Source organism: Diplodia corticola, assembly GCF_001883845.1.
Source record: "Diplodia corticola strain CBS 112549 chromosome Unknown scaffold23, whole genome shotgun sequence".
In the NCBI taxonomy this organism is placed as follows: Eukaryota; Fungi; Ascomycota; class Dothideomycetes; order Botryosphaeriales; family Botryosphaeriaceae; genus Diplodia; species Diplodia corticola.
The window spans coordinates 212,873-228,491 of record NW_017971502.1 but is presented as its reverse complement, the minus strand read 5'-3'; the positions used below and the strand labels follow the sequence as shown (position 1 = coordinate 228,491).

The 15,619-nt window shown below is 56.5% G+C and overlaps 4 protein-coding genes across 4 annotated transcripts; 1 reads left to right on the top strand and 3 right to left on the bottom strand.

Annotated features, from left to right (window-relative positions):
- Nucleotides 1–294: 294 nt before the first annotated feature.
- Nucleotides 295–1,160, bottom strand: BKCO1_2300075 (siroheme synthase; the record flags this gene model as incomplete). The annotated part of the gene is made up of 3 exons (XM_020273027.1): nt 295–469; nt 523–1,004; nt 1,065–1,160. The coding sequence occupies 3 exons, from the start codon at nt 1,158–1,160 to the stop codon at nt 295–297; spliced, it is 753 nt and encodes a 250-aa protein (XP_020130714.1).
- Nucleotides 1,161–1,609: 449 nt separating this feature from the next.
- On the top strand, nt 1,610–3,675 carry BKCO1_2300074 (vacuolar segregation protein; the record flags this gene model as incomplete). The annotated part of the gene is made up of 3 exons (XM_020273026.1): nt 1,610–2,780; nt 2,830–3,043; nt 3,099–3,675. 3 exons carry the CDS (start codon nt 1,610–1,612, stop codon nt 3,673–3,675), a joined length of 1,962 nt encoding a protein of 653 aa, XP_020130715.1.
- Nucleotides 3,676–5,141: 1,466 nt separating this feature from the next.
- On the bottom strand, nt 5,142–8,304 carry BKCO1_2300073 (glycogen phosphorylase; the record flags this gene model as incomplete). The annotated part of the gene is made up of 11 exons (XM_020273025.1): nt 5,142–5,549; nt 5,608–6,835; nt 6,884–7,049; nt 7,099–7,172; nt 7,225–7,522; nt 7,575–7,652; nt 7,702–7,805; nt 7,856–7,917; nt 7,969–8,004; nt 8,069–8,081; nt 8,138–8,304. The coding sequence occupies 11 exons, from the start codon at nt 8,302–8,304 to the stop codon at nt 5,142–5,144; spliced, it is 2,634 nt and encodes an 877-aa protein (XP_020130641.1).
- A 1,187-nt stretch (nt 8,305–9,491) lies between these two features.
- On the bottom strand, nt 9,492–10,487 carry BKCO1_2300072 (cyclin-like protein; the record flags this gene model as incomplete). Its single annotated transcript, XM_020273024.1, has 2 exons — nt 9,492–10,240; nt 10,298–10,487. The coding sequence occupies 2 exons, from the start codon at nt 10,485–10,487 to the stop codon at nt 9,492–9,494; spliced, it is 939 nt and encodes a 312-aa protein (XP_020130702.1).
- Nucleotides 10,488–15,619: the final 5,132 nt, after the last annotated feature.

The window sequence follows — 15,619 nt, the reverse complement described above, 5'->3', positions numbered from 1 at the left end:
CGGACGGCATACCCATGCTTCCATCATTCGAATGACAACAATTGCATGCTTCTTTGTTGATTGACAATCAAAGCATGTTTGGCCGTGTTCAAATCATGTCTCGGCCAATAGAGTACACACAGCAGCCTTCCCGTGAGCAAGCCGTACTTCAGCACCTTGCAAGTCAACCATACGACCAATCATACTCAGCACAAACAGCGCCCCAACGCCTTGCCGATAACCTATTCATAGACTGCCCCTTGTCCGCCCACTGATCGTAAAGCAAAAAGCCAACCCCCCATGTTATACAGTACCTCACCACCATCCAAACGCGCCAAACGAACCCACGGCGCTGGATTGCTCGCCGTATCGGACATCTTGGAATGATGGGACGGCATTGGGCTTGTAAAATCCCAAGAGCTTCTCCATGTCGCCTTCGTCCATCTCGACCAAGTCATTCAAGCTCCAAGTCTCGCACACCTTGGACATCCTTTGCGTAGTCAGCGAATCTGAGCCTGCCGAGCTATGAGTTGTAAAGCTCACCACTGCATGCGCTTCGGGCCCTCTTCCTGGCGCGGCGCGATCTTCCTCAGCCTCCGCCGCAGCTGGCCAACCTTTTGGATGGCGGCGCCAATGTTGGGGGGCAGAGTCGCCGCAATCTGCCTCCGCACAATGTTGGCCAGCCTCGGCCCATTGCCGTTGGTGCTGACCATTATCTGAAGCGGGCCATCGCGGTGCACGCTTCCGAAGTAGAAGTCGCACTCGGGAGGCACGTCGGCAATGTTTGCAGCTATCCTCCTCTCTTTGCACAGCCTGTAGATCTGGGACGAGGCGTCGGGGTCGTCGACGGCAGTAAGAACCATGTCGACGCCGTCAAGGTCCGACGGCTCGAATTTGCGATCGACATAGTCGACCTGCTTCTGGGCGATGCGATATGCGACTTCGTCGTTCAGGCCGTCGGCAGGCGAGACTACGGTGACCTTTGCGTCGGCATTCAGGACGTTTAGGATGCGGCCAGCAGCGACCTGGGCTTTTTGTCAACGTCAACACTGCGAGGACCGCGAAAAAGGTGAGGCTGAGCCTACCTCGCCGCCGCCTACGACGAGAATGCGCTTGTTGCGCACTTGCCACGCAAGGATGAGCGAGCCTCCGCCCTGGACCTCGGGGAAGTGGGTGGCCATGGCCGATTGATCGTATGGCGAGGTGGTGCAGAGCGTGCAAGCAAGACGCGCGGATGGTGGTGCCGATAGCGCGGCGAATGCATGGATGATGAGATCAGCGCTCGCTCACATGGAAGCCACAGCCGGCGTCTGCCCAGACCGCCGAAGTTGCCGGCGCCGTGTGCAGCGAGGCAGGCAGGCAGCTTGCGCCCGCACGCAATCGACATGGCCCGCGGCACAGAGTCGGCTCCGAGGGGCTGCAGGCACGCGCGCGAAGCAGCCCGGGCGGTGGGCTGGCGAGGGCTGGCGAGGGAGGAATGCAGCGCGGCGCAGGGCAGAGCCGCTGCGCAGCGCCGCCTCAGTGCTCCGCCGGGCTGCCGCTAGTCAGGCCCCACGCCAGCTGCACCACCGCCTCGCCCAGCGCCCGCCATGCTGACCGCGCCCGCTGCGACTCCCTGCTCAGCACCATCATGACCTCGCGCCCGGGCAGGTCGCTGGGCGGCGGACGCACCTTGGGCAGCGCGAAAGCGCTGTCGCCCGCCGCCGACCCCCGTCCTCACCAACACCACCGCAACTCCAGCTTGCTGTCGCCTTCCGAAAGCTCCGTCTCCCTCGCCTCGCAATCGTCCGTCTCTCCCGCCTCCACCATCGACCCCGAGAGCTTGACCGCCCGTGTGAACCTCGAGCATGCCGACAATGTCACCGCCGCCTCGGCCAGCTCGCGCCTCGTGTGCCCCATCTGCAACGAGGAGATGGTTACATTGCTGCAGCTGAACCGCCATCTGGACGACCTGCACCAGAACCTCGAGGAGGTCGAGCAGGATGAGATCCAGACCTGGTTCCGCACCCAGATGGTCAAGGCCAAGAAGTTCCAGCCGCTGGCTGTCCTGAACCAGAAGCTGAAAGGCCTCGATGTCTTCGAATCCAACGACTCCCCCTTCATGCCTGCCCCCGCGCAGCCCTCTGCCGTCCATACCCAACAGGAAGTGCAGCGCCCGCTGGATCCAGAGGAGTTGGTTTCGCGAACCCACTGGCAGCGTCCGTCCTACTCCGACCCCTGCAGTGAGCCCATATGTGGGAAGAGACTGGGCGCCGCCAACGGTAGCGTCAACTGCAGGAAGTGCGGCCGCCTGTTCTGCGAGGAGCACACTATGTATCAGATGAAGCTTTCGCGATCAGCCCTGCACGAGCCGGTGCGCGGCATCTGGTGCCGCGTATGTGAGACGTGCTACAAGTCAAGAGAAGGCTACAACGACCACAACGGCGCAGAGCGTGACCACACCGCTGCTTTCACCGCCATCCGCACCAAGCACGTCGACAAGGCTCATTTGGATATCGGTCGTCTGGAGAAGCGTCTCACTAAGCTCACCCAGCTGCTTGCAGATCCCCCGCCCCCTGAGCAGCAATCTGGCGCTGGAAGCCTGATATGGCCGCTTTCCGGAGCCAAGGCACAACAACGCCTGTTAGAACAATCCATAATCGCATGGGAAGACGATGCGAACGTACTGCAATGCCCATTCTGCCAGCAGGAATTCACAAGCTACACGTTCAGGCGACACCATTGCCGTCTGTGCGGCCGCGTTGTTTGCGGTGACCCAAAGACGGGCTGCTCCACAGAGGTGGGACTGAGCGTTGAAGCGCGTAAGTTGCCAGTAGCGGTCTAAGCAGGGCTGATACTGATCCCTCTTAGCAGCTAACAGATCCTCAGAGAAACCCACTGGCCAAGTGAATGTCGATGTGCGCATGTGCCAAGATTGCAAGCATACTCTTTTTAGCAAAAGTGACTTTGCTCGAGAGCTCTCAAACAAGCCCCGCGACGCGCGCTCTTACGAGAATCTGGTGCAGTTCGAACGTGGTATTCGGCTGCTCCTTCCGAGATTTCAGAAGCTTCTTGCTGCTTTGCAGTATGCACGCACTATTCAGGCTTGAGATGCCATGCTTTAGCTAATCAACCATCAGGAATCCTGAAAACCCGCCGTCTCCTGTCCAGCTGCAAGATGCGAGCAAGGTCCGGAAACGACTGATGGACGCCTTTGCTCAGTATGATACCGCGGCGCGCCGGATACGTGATCTTCCTACAGAATCGCCGACACAAGCCCGGTTACAGAAAGCTGTCTACCAGCAGGCGTACCACTTCCTCAGCCTTCACATGCTCCCTCTGAAATCATTGCCCAAGGTTCTCAAACATGCTTCTCCGAATGGGGCCCAAGCAAAACCAAACGGACGTGCCAACGGCGCTCTTGCGGCAATCAAATACAACGACAATGAAAACAGCAGCGTTGCAAGTAGCAGCAGTGCCATCTCAACCATGGAAGCAGAAGAAAAGGAGTTGCGGGAACGACTGATCGTCCTAGAAGAACAGAAGTTCTTCGTGCAAGAGATGATCGCCGACGCCAACCGCCGACGCAAGTTCGACGAGGTCAGCTCATTGGCGCAAAACGTTGAAGACCTGAGCAAGGAAATTGACCAGATCAACGGCCAACTCAGCCAACTGGATTTCGCGGCTGTGTACACCGGGGAGATGTTCCCGCAGTAGCCGCCGAACTAATACCAAAAGCTGCACTTCCTCTTATACGGCCGCTTGTTATCACCTTATCTGGTCACTGGAGCATTCCACTCCCTTCGGCCTTTGGCTTCTTCGGCCCAACTTTTTCTGTGAGGCCTTGGCTCGTTCGTTCTGAGCATTGTCCGACATATTACCTCATAATCCTCCACGCACAGTGCCGGCCCACGCATTTCCGCCTTGCGTCATTCTAGAGCTTTACTATTTCCATCGAAATCGATCCTTGATGGATTGAAGGGACCGCGTCTGAAACGAGCATGAGGGAGAGGCGTTAAGCGGTATCATCGATTTGGTTTCATTAGGCATGGAAGGGAGTTTGGATGGGATGGCTTCCTCCGTTCAGGGGTGGTGGTTTTTGGTTGGGCAGTATTTTCCTCCATGTAGTCATTTTCTCTCATATGAAGACTGAAGACCACTCACTTGGTCAATATACGTATCTATTTCCAGGAGTTTTCATGATTCCTACACTTATAGCGTCTTTGACTGATCGCTACTGCCAATCTTTCTGGAATGCTGGTGAAGTGACTGCCATTATTGCAAACTGAGGATAGCTAACCCGTTGTTGACGCTGTGGTATGAATGGTTGGAATGGCTAATTTCGTATGCTTTCTGTAGAAAATCACGCATGTCTCTTTTGCATAAGCCCAGTCCCACTGGTAATTACTTCCTAGCACACAGTCATAGATAAAGCCTTTCGAAATGACTATCTCATCAGATTGGCGCAGTCCTCTGACACGTCTATCGTCACCACAAAGACTAGTATTTGAGCCGACCCGCTAAGGATATTATGCGCTTCTAGGAGTGCAACTGAAGCGAAAACCTGCGCAAACACGTCTATACATCAACGTAAAAGTTGGAAGTTTGAAGATCGGTCTACATATCAATTTTTGCACGTACTCAATATATGTCCAGTTGGGGTGTGGTTTCACTTGAAAGTTGTGCTACGTAGATAGATATCGAATGCTTTTTTGGTGGGGCTAAAGGATATGAGCAAGGAGAGTGAGAAAAGGTTGAGAATTCAGGGCAGAGATCGCACCAAAGTTCACATTATGGAAGCAGTTCAGGATCACTGATATCATAAACGAAATCTGGATAAGAACACAGAGTCTCAAATCATCAGAACCAACAGAGTCGGAGTATCAAACGTCTACCCAATGATTACCAGTTCGAATTTGAGTCTGTTCTACGACCCTTATTTGACCAAGCCGACTCAATAAACCAGAAAAGGGGCTGGCGATAGCACCAAGAACAAGGAAAGATAACCTCATAACCATGAATGATCGTGAAACTCTAGCAAGAGCAGCAAGAGTTAAGAAATCTTTATGTTGTGTCTGAGAGCACCGAGAAACTGAGCGAGTCTTCCCGCTTTGTCAGGCCCCACCCAACCCAAGGCCAGCTCATTCAGGTTTGAAACTGACAAGTTCTCCAGAAAAGGCAGCTCATTCCTTCGGCACTAGAGGCTCAACGTTCCAGATAGACTCCGCATATTCATCAATGCACCGGTCACTGGAGAAGAAGCCCATGCGGGCAACACTGGTGATGGCTTTGGTGAGCCACTCTTCCTGGTTGCGGTATGACTCGTCGATGAGGTCGTGTGTCTTGCAGTATGAGGAGAAGTCATCTGAGACCAGGTAATAGTCGCCGTGGTCGACGATGCCATTGACCAGGGCAGAGAACGAGCCAGGGTCACCAAATGTTCCACTCTTGATCGAATCGAACACTGTTGCAAGCTCTGGATCGAGCTTGTACTGACCGTAGACGTGCGCGTGGCGGAGGTCCTCGACTTCTTCAGCCAAGTTACCGAAAAGGAAGATGTTGCTCTCGCCGACTTCGCGCGTGATTTCGATCTATTGGAAAGACAACAGTTAGCATGAAAAATATTGCATCAATGGTAAGAGAACTTACGTTAGCACCGTCACAAGTACCAATGATCAGGCCACCATTCAGCACGAATTTCATGTTGCTGGTACCGCTAGCCTCGGTGCCAGCGGTGGAAATGTGCTCGCTGATGTCGGATGCCGGGCAGATGATTTCTGCTTTGCTGACGTTGTAGTCTTCCAAGAAGATGACCTTCAGGAGATCTCCAACATCGGGATCGGAGTTGACGACCTTACCAACTTGGCAGATCAGGTGAATGACAGTCTTGGCCATCCAGTAGCCAGGAGCGGCCTTTCCTCCAAAAATGGAGACACGCGGCTGGAGTTTCTGACGCTGCTCTGGAGACATCTTCTTGATAGCAAGGTAGCGGTGGATGACACCGAAGATGTTCAGCTGCTGACGCTTGTACTCGTGGATGCGCTTGACTTGTACATCAAACAACGCCTTAGGGTTGACACTGACACCGGTAGTCTCCTTGATGTACTTGGCAAGGCGGACCTTGTTTGCGTACTTGATTTCCTGGAACTCCTTGCGGAAGTCGGCATCATCGACAAATGCCTCGATCTTGTGCAAGAGTGTCAGATCCTTCAGATACTCGTAGCCACCGAGCTTTGAAGCAATAAGCTCGGACAAGCGAGGATTGGCCTGGTGAAGCCAGCGACGAGGTGTGATGCCATTGGTGACATTGGTAAACTTGTCAGGGCCGTAGATGGCCACAAAGTCCTTGAAAATGGTCGTCTTGATCAGGTCCGAGTGCAACTCGGCGACACCATTGACCTTGTGCGAACCAATGACGGCGAGATACGCCATACGGACCATCTTGGGCTGCGACTCCTCAATGATGGATACCCGTCCGAGCATTTCGCGTTCCTTGGGGAAGCTACGCTCAACAAACTGCAAGAACTGCAGGTTGATGTCGTAGATAATCTGCAGGTGACGAGGCAGCAGGTGCTGGAAGAGCGGAACAGACCACTTCTCGAGTGCCTCGGGAAGGACAGTGTGGTTGGTGTAACCAAAGGTCTTGCTGACAATGTCCCAGGCATCGTCCCAGTCCAAGCCTTCAACATCAACAAGAATCCTCTGCAGCTCGGGGATAGCCATTGTCGGGTGCGTGTCATTTAGTTGGATGGCAACCTGGGAGGGGAAGTCCTTCCAGGCCCTCTTGGTTTTCTTGAAACGACGGACGATGTCGTACAGAGAAGCAGCACACCAGAAGTATTGCTGCTTCAAGCGAAGCTCTTTGCCACGGTCCAAGCTGCCAAACCGTTAGAACCATACCAGCAGGGGGTCGGGGCGAACATACTTGTCGTTGGGGTACAGGACTGCCGAGATGGTCTCAGCCCGCTGTTGGTCAGCGACCGAGCTTTCATACTCTCCAGAGTTGAATTTCTGGAAGTCGAATTCGCCCGAAGCTGCCTTGCTACCCCACAACCGAAGGTTGTTGGTGGTCGAGGTCTTGTACCCAGGAACTGTTTCTCACGTCAGCACTCTGGTTGTCAATTTACTGGAAGCACATACTTGGAACATCAAAGGCCAGAGCCTGTACGATTTCTCCACCCTCCCAGACTGATCGCTGCTTTCCGCTGTCGTCACTGCTCTACCGGTTAGCCTTTTACGGGAGCATTTATGCATTCGCAAGCCTACGTGTATTTGTTGACCTGGCCATAGAACTGGATGTCGACTGTGACGTCGTGCCTGCAGAACTCCCATGGGTTGAAGTCAAGCCAATAGTCGGGAACCTCGACCTGGTATCCATCGACGATCTCCTGCTTGAAGATACCGTATCGGTAACGCAGACCATAACCCCAGGCGGGATAGTTCAGGGAGGCCATGCTATCGAGAAAGCAGGCAGCAAGGCGACCAAGACCGCCATTTCCAAGGGCAGCGTCATGCTCCTGGCCGATCACGTCCTCGATGCGGAAGCCAAGATCCTCAAGGCCCTCTGTGGTGGAGAGATCAGTTGGGGCGAAGTGCGGAAATGGCGATCTACTCACGCTTTGCCACATCCTTCTTCCCGACGTTGAGCATGGCATTGTCAAGTGCCCGGCCCATGAGAAATTCCAGGGAGAGATCTGCCTGCACATCAGCATCTGCGCCACCAGATCTCCAGATATGCCGCACAATAGATTCGCTTCTGATCAGCCCACGTCTGCTCCTGCTGCGTCTTGTTCCAGTCGAGGATCAGGCGATCCCTGAAGGCCAGAGAGGTGCCCGCATAGGTAGCACTGCATCGAATAAGCTCCTGCCCGAGAGCTTGGTATGGTTGCAGTCTTACAAGTCATCGCAGTTGTACAGCGAGCGGGCAAGGGTCGTCTCGATGTGGCGGATGGCTTCTTTCTGCCCAGTGTCAGCGGCGGAAGCAGCAGGTCAGCAGCTTGGTCAGCGCACCTCGAACTCTTCGGTGGTCTCAAAGCCCTTGGGCGTCTGCAGTGATGCTCATCAGCTCCCGCGTTCCGCACGTTCCGGATGGTGGGGGTGCGGGGCTCACATTCTTGGTCCAGCTGCAGCATCGGCGTCAGCCCTACAGTCGGCAACAAAGGGTCAATTGGGAGCTTACGCCTGTCTTGCCGGCTCGGGAATGGCAGCCTCAACAGCTTTGATCTCGGAAGGGCCAAAACCAGTGGCGGTTCTCTTGTGCTTTGGCCTGCTGAAGCCAGGACCAATGGGGCCCTGCAGATCAGAAAGTGGGGCACTGGTCGAAGGCCGGCGCTCGCGGGTCGACATGGCGGCAGATCAATTGGCACGGAGAGGGGGGAATAGAAAGGGGAGAAAGGCAGACGGGCAGCAAGAGAGGTGGCAGCGGGGTTTATGTAGGAGCAAATGTCAGAAGACGCGGTGGGACGCGAGCGCAGGATGCCAGCGCGCGCTGGGCTGATGCACGCGGTGGACTGATGGGAAGCAGCGACCGGGGTAAGCTCCAGCGCGCGGGCCAACCCCGGGGTGAGCTGAGCGGGGAAGTGAGCTGTGCCCTTCGTTCCAGCCGCCGTGCCGCCGTCCTCTCATCAACGATGGCCGCCGCAACCAACGCCATCAACGCCTAATTCAAGCCATCTCCAAGCCTGCGAGCTTGCACTTCGCCATGTCTGCCGTCATTGCCCATCCCGTCGTCTCGGTGCCGGCCGGTCCTGCGGCATGTCACGACATGCGCCGCCCGCCCCATATCGTGCTACCGATTGCCTGCTAAGCGCCGGGGGCATCGATGATCGAGTGGGGCTGCTACGAGCTGCGCACATGGGCCGGCTGCTGGGGACCGCAAGACTTACTTTTGCTTCTCCGCATATTTGATTAGCTTCCGCACCCCAAGGTACACTTACAACGGCGCCGCGGCCGCTATGTGGCATCACGAGTGCTCGAGTCCATCCTCCTGCAGTGTGCCGTGCCCCATACTGCGTTGCTCTTGGGACGACGGCCAGGATGTTTGTACCCCAGTAGTGCCCTGATAGGCGAAACTTTCAACACGAGCACCGTTTCTGGCCTGATTCAAGCCACCAGAAGACGGGAGTGGCCGAGAAACGAGGCACCCACACAGCAAAAAAAAAAAAAAAAAAAAGAAAGAAAGAAAGAAAGAGGTATGCGGTACAAAGGATTTAAGTTGTAGAATTAGAGACCTTTCGATTAGGCTGTTATTATTTGGTCGTGCTCTCCTCCATGATGTGCTCGAACCAGTCCGTAACCGCGGCCCCAATCATTATCGACCTGTTCCCTTCCCTGGGCTCAGATGGCCGTCCAAACATTAGGATCCTGTAAGTTGCTTTTCCTCCATGTCGCCTCTGTTCCGTTTCTGCAATGACATGATCAAATGCTGCGCGCGAAAGCGCACAGCTACAAAAGGGGTATCTTTGAGCAGTAACCAGAACCGTAAACGCCCGCTTCCAGATGATTTACGAAAAAGAGATCAGGGATATTTTTTTTCAATCCCAGGCATGGTCGAGAGCCATGACGCTCGGGCTCGGCTCCGGCGTCGCAATACCTTTGAACCACGTCGCCGAGCCTTGCAGCGATAACGGCGCTGGCCGGTTCTTTTCACCGGTTGCCGCATATGGCTCTTCAGCAACATCCTTCACAACGGCTACCGTGGTAGTGGCGGCGGCGGCGGCGGCGGCGGCGGCGTTTCGGCGGCTCTGCAGGCTCGCGCGGTGCATGTCCTCGATGGAGTCGCGAATGAACTCGAGAGTGAACGAGTGCAGGTCATAGTCCAGGTCAATGAGCACGCAACGCTGGGTAGTGGAGAGCTCGCGGGCGGAGAAGACTCCGCAGGAGATGCGCTGCGCCCAGTGTTGCAGTGACACCTGGTGGTCGTCGAGGTAGCCGGTGGCCAGGGCCAGAGCAGACAGCACCAGCAGCTCCGGCTCCGCATGGCTCTTGATGGCCGGGTTCAGGACGGGAGCAGCGGTCATGAGAGCGGGAGACGCGGGAGGAGAGATGGGGCCATTCGCGGCGTCGAGGAGCGGTGAGGCGGCGGGCGTAGGCTCGTTGAGGGTTAGGGCGTGCCGCCATTTTTTGGCGAAGCGCATGCTCAGAGCATCGAGGATGCACGCTGTCAAGCCGAGCACTTCGAAGGGCAGATTCGAGCGCTCCAGATAGTCCTCGATGACGCTCACGGATGGGCGACGGCTGCAGGCGTTCGAGGGAACAAGCTTGGCGAGATGTGAGGCGGGGCCTGGGGTTTGCGTCAGTACGTGCTGCAGTTGCGTCAAGGGAGCCGCAGGGCACTCACCCCGCAAATCGTTCTCGTCCACCAGATGGCCAGCCAGACTCCTGGGGGCCTCGCTCCAGGACGCCCCCGCCTGTGCGGGCGGCGGAGTGGGCAGGTTGGACAGCGGCACGTAGTTGGCCAGGTAGTCGTCGTAGTCCTCGGAATCAACAGAGCCGCGGCGGCTGCCGACGGACAGAGGCGGGCTTTCCATTGCTGCTGGAGGGTCTTCGTTCGGGCAATTGCGTGGACGACGACAGCGATGGGCTCTCGGGCTCTGGGACAGCGCTCGTCATGGGCGAGGTCGCCGGGCTGGGCAGGCCGCGGGTGTTATATAGAAGGTCAGCGCGCAGAGCTCGCGCATTGGAGGCTTGGAGCAGCCCCTAGCAGGACCGCCGAACCCCGTTTGCGCGGGACCCCTTCCTGGCTCTTGCGACCTCCTGCCTAGCCGTTCGCGGAGCTTGGGCTGACGTGACACCCATGATCCGAGGCCAGGTTCATCGCGACAGCTCGGGCGCGCCAAGCGGCCAAGGACGGCCTGCGAAACAGACATGGGTGCTGCTCCACTCGCGCCTGCTTGCGACGGCGCGAGGCAGGACCGCCAGGCACGCGAGCCACGCGCTGCGCACTCTGCTGGCCGCTCGTCATCCGCACCAGCGCGCCGTGAGCCGCTCCTCTAGCCCACAGCCAGCCAACCATGAACCGTCCAGGACTCCAGCCAACCCCGTCCAGCCCGCAGTGCCCCAAGCAGCGCCCCAGGCAGCGCCGCCCGATCGCTGCCCGCCATCGCCTGACGCGATCGTCCTTCAGCCTCTTCCCCTCCTGCAGCGCGCAGCATGCAGCCGCGTAGGGTGATGCCGCCGCCGAATGCGGTTCTGCTCTGCAGCCGCGGGCCCGACGACACGAGCGGCTGCATCGCGGGTGCTTCTGGCCTTGTGCGGTGCTGCAGTGCTGCAGTGCTGCAGTCTGCTCCTCAGCTCACGTCGAAGCAACGGGCTGTTTCAGCGTCGACCAGCCCTAATGGCAGTCCGGCACACCGACGGGGTGGCATTGCCAGCCCGCCGCGGCGCGCTGCATGAAGACCACGAGCTCACTCCTGCACTCACTCTCTCCAGGTGCCAATCTCCACTGTCAGCAGCAGAGGTCGGATCCGCCGGCGGCAGCTTTCACCGCTCCGTCCTCGGCGGATGCGGGCTACCAGGTAGTGCTAGTCCCCAAGCTGCCGCTCGTCGCCAGATAGATTGAGATTAAGCTTGCCTGAGGCACCCCCTCACTAGACTACGGACTCAGCCTCCTCCCGGACCGGGCCTACTCCATTGGAGCACGGGCGCCAGTGGAGAAGCGGCTTGTGCCTGCTTGGCTCCTGAGGATTCTCGTCCGTTCCGCCTTTCTGATGCGGCGGCGCGAGTGGCTCTCGGCTCCGGCGCGGCCAAGGTCCGCTGCTGCCGGCGCGCAGAGCGCCTCATGCCGGCTCCGTCGGGGCACAAATTAACCTCCTCTGTGGGCGGATTGGGGAGACAGACGCGCACACCACATACGCGTTTGGCGAAGAGATCCGCGATCTCTAGTACCACGCTGGCCCCGAGCTCCGTCGCGCCCTGCTGCTGTGGAAGCTTCAGGCCAAAGTCTAGAAGCTGCGCGCAGCCTGCCATGGCCTGCAGCCCGCCGACCGCCCGCCCATCATCCCCTAACAGGCGCAGCACTGTCGTGATCTTTGCTCGAGGCTATCTCGTCTCATCCTCGGATGAGCAGCCGAGTCACTAAGTAGTCCCTGACCGCAGACCTCACCCGTAGGTGCAGGCCGGCCTCTGATCCCGCGCCTCCCCCGGCGCCCCTTACAATATCAGGACAGCCTTTCCCATGAACCGACCTGCTCCAAAACGTATCGATAGGCGGCAATCGATATTCCCACTGGCCACTTTCCTAATCCCACTATTCTTGGACGCTTCGCTAGCTTTGAATCCGTCTGTCGCTCCGAAGCACTGTCGCCGCCGGCCACCTCTTTATCCCCATCCCCATCCTCATCCCCACCCCTTTTGACCCGGCCAGGCCCCCTCTCGGCTCCAGACGGCGCATCGTTAATATCTTCGCGGTGAGTGCCGTCTGGCCCGCATCCACCCGCGTTTGTCCGACCAGCCGACATTGTACATGGCCATGTACGGAGTACGGCTCGCATGCGCTGCATAAAAGGCCGCAAACCTGCACAAAAGCAGCAAAGACTAGGCGACCAATGGCTTTAATGAAAGCAAGACAACGGGCATGGGCTCTTTCTGCTCGCCGTCGCCGTCGCCGCGGTCGACTGCCGAGCCGTGGCGCACAGTTGCAATGACGACTTCAGCAAAAGGCAAGAGAAACGCCGGTGACGCCGTGCGTGATGAGCCATTGGCTTTGCACTGCCACAGCAACGGATCACGACAAGGAACCAAGGAACCCACACCTCGTTTTTCTTGACGCCTTCTCTAAGTCCGACATTCCGAGCACAGAGCTCCATCGCTGCTGGCACCCTGTTCATCCTCGTTCTTTTTGCCTATCACCGTAACGACCGGCGCCAGCACTGCCGCACTAACTTCGGCGGCAAGCAGCCAGATCGACAAACGGCAGGGCTTACTGCGTAGGGAAGGAAAAAGCGGGAACGCCGACTCAATTATCACGAACGTCGCTGTATGATTCCGCTGCGCTCGACGCGGGAGAGAAACGAGAATACGAGATCGGCCGGTCCAAGCCAAGCGGTAAGGCTGAATGCTTGAAACCCGCTCCGCTTCTCCAACCAACCAGCTACTGGCGCTGAAGTATGGACTGCCCAGGAGCGCTAGGAAACAGATACGAGAATACGATTATCGCACGCGGGCAGATGGATCTTCGTGGTGGGCTGATGTTTCGCCTCCCGCTTTTTTCTCCCGCCAAGCCACCCAGATGACAAGAAAATTTGAGAGCGTGAGAGGCTGAGACGCGGTGAAACTTACCAACTGCGCCAACGGTAAGGCTGTGCCAGAAAAATCAAATGAAGGAAGCGGGGCGGTCGAGGATCAGGCCGGCCGATGCTGATGAGCCAGGTCTCATCAATCGTAGATAGCCATCTACGGGGCCCGTTGAAACGGCGTCTCATGGGTGGGTGCGTGCACCGGTGTAGATTTCGATTCTCTTTTGATTCAGACGATGTGTTTTGGCAATAATCCTGCTCCCTTCCTTTTGTGGCGAGGGGCGCACAGCAACCACCGGCCGATGACAAGTACTGTCAGGGCTACCCCAAGGACGCCCGCATACTCTCTCTGAGCCCAAAGAAGCCCAACAGCCTGCCTACTGTTGTTTCCGTATTACCGCCGCGCGCGCCCCCACCACCTTGACGACTCGAGCAATATTCGTTTTTCTTCGGGATGCTCTTGTGATGTCATTTCGTAGCCTAGAAAAGCTAACGCATAACAGCTAGGTTCACACTACCAGTACCAAACAACAAGCCGCGTGGTGCAACCAAAGGACGTCAGAAGAAAGGGATGGCGGGGGCGGCCCAGAATGCAAAAGGCACGTCACCCCGCGTTCCTGGGGGCGAATGATCAACCGGGAACGTCAAACAACCCATTTCTCTGGTTCCTACATTGTGAAAGATGTCATGAGGAAGACCGCTCGCTCCTCGATTGACGCCAAGTCATGACGTGGCGATGCGGTATCGAACAACGGCCCGTTGCCCAACCAGCCTCTCTACCTAGCACGAATCTCTTGGGGCTGCGCTAGCGGGTTTCCCGAGCCTCAACCGGACAAGGTAGGTAGGAGGAGGAGGAACCGGTGTTGCCTTCATCATGACGGGACAAGCTTTCAGCCACACGACAATGACACAGCCACCGCAAACCGGGGTATCCCAAGCTTCACTAAAACCAAAACATAACAAACAGCTCGCAATCTCCTGCGACATCCGTCCTTCTCGAATGATTCGCGCCGGCTATGGCCGGCTGACGTGCTCTCCCGCCTCATTTTTAGTCTTTTCTAGCCACCGATCCAACCTCTCGTGCTTGGGCAACCGAAATGAAGAAGTGTCGGATGGAGAGTATGTGTTGTTGCGATTGTTTGGACCATGCCTATTTCAACCGCATCAGACACGCTGGCAATTTGTGACGCCGTTAGGCTTGAGGCCCAATATATCTTCAAGCAAGCCCGACAATAGCATGTCTCGTATAAGTACACTGGTCTTGCACCAGGACCTTCGTGACTGGAGTGAGAGCACTCTCTCATGCTGAAGATGTACTTCGATAAGCCAACGCTACCATGCACCGAACCACTACAGATTCTTCAACGATATCGTATTCCCAATCGAACGTCTGCGCGTTGAGTCCAGAGGTGTGCCTCGCGTAATTAAAGTGCGTCGACCGCAGCTAATCAGGGTGGAGTCTGAAACCCCTCCTGCTCAGTCGCCGAGCTATAGCTTTAACGGAGCAACCACATCACATCCTCCACAACTACCCCGCCATCGCCATGGAGAATACAGTCAAACTCCGGTGGCTGTAAAGCAGGCCAAGTCCGTGTGAACGGGAAATATTGATGGATCCACAATGTCTGGACCCAGTCGATTGCAAGGCTGTGCAAACACATGCGATAATTGCTGTGCATCGCTAGTCAACCTTTTCACCCTTGATCACGAATTCTTCCAAGCAAAGTGTTTAGTAACTGAACCAGGTACACCCCACTGTTGATGCATATTCGGTGTAGATTATCATGGCTCTGTGTGTGAGATCGCTGATACTATGGTCCTCGCTGCATTGGGTCTGCAGGGAAAAAAACAAGGACAGGCAGGCAGGTGATGAACATCTAGATTATTTCGCTGCCACCACACTCGACAACTGCACGAATTGGGATGTTCTCTCGGGAGAGAGCATGTACGCATCGAAAAAAATGATCATTTACTAGAAATCAGTGCAAAGCCGGAATGGACGCGCTCACAAGGAATATAATACCATGACAACAGGAAAATGTTGGTGGAAAAAAGGAAACTAGGACAGGCCATTTGATACTACAAAGAGCCCCTCTGGGAGACGACTGAAAACCAGCACCTCGCCATCGAAGCTACATGAAGGACCGCTGAAGGTCTGCCAAGAGAAAAAAGAAAAAAGAAAAGAGCACAAGAAAAGCCAGGCCATAAATGAGGATTCTTTTGTTCCACCGGGGTGTCATTCGTTTCGACAAGAATGTCTACTCGTTCTCCGTAACGTCTGGTGCCTGCCTCATTCAAGACTCTCCAGACTATATGTCATGACCTACGCCACTGGTACTTTCCGTCCATCCGCTGAGTACCAAGAACGGTCCAAGGGTGTGTCCTCAAGCTGCCAAGGACCCTCTACCGCTTGCTCCACGGAGCGC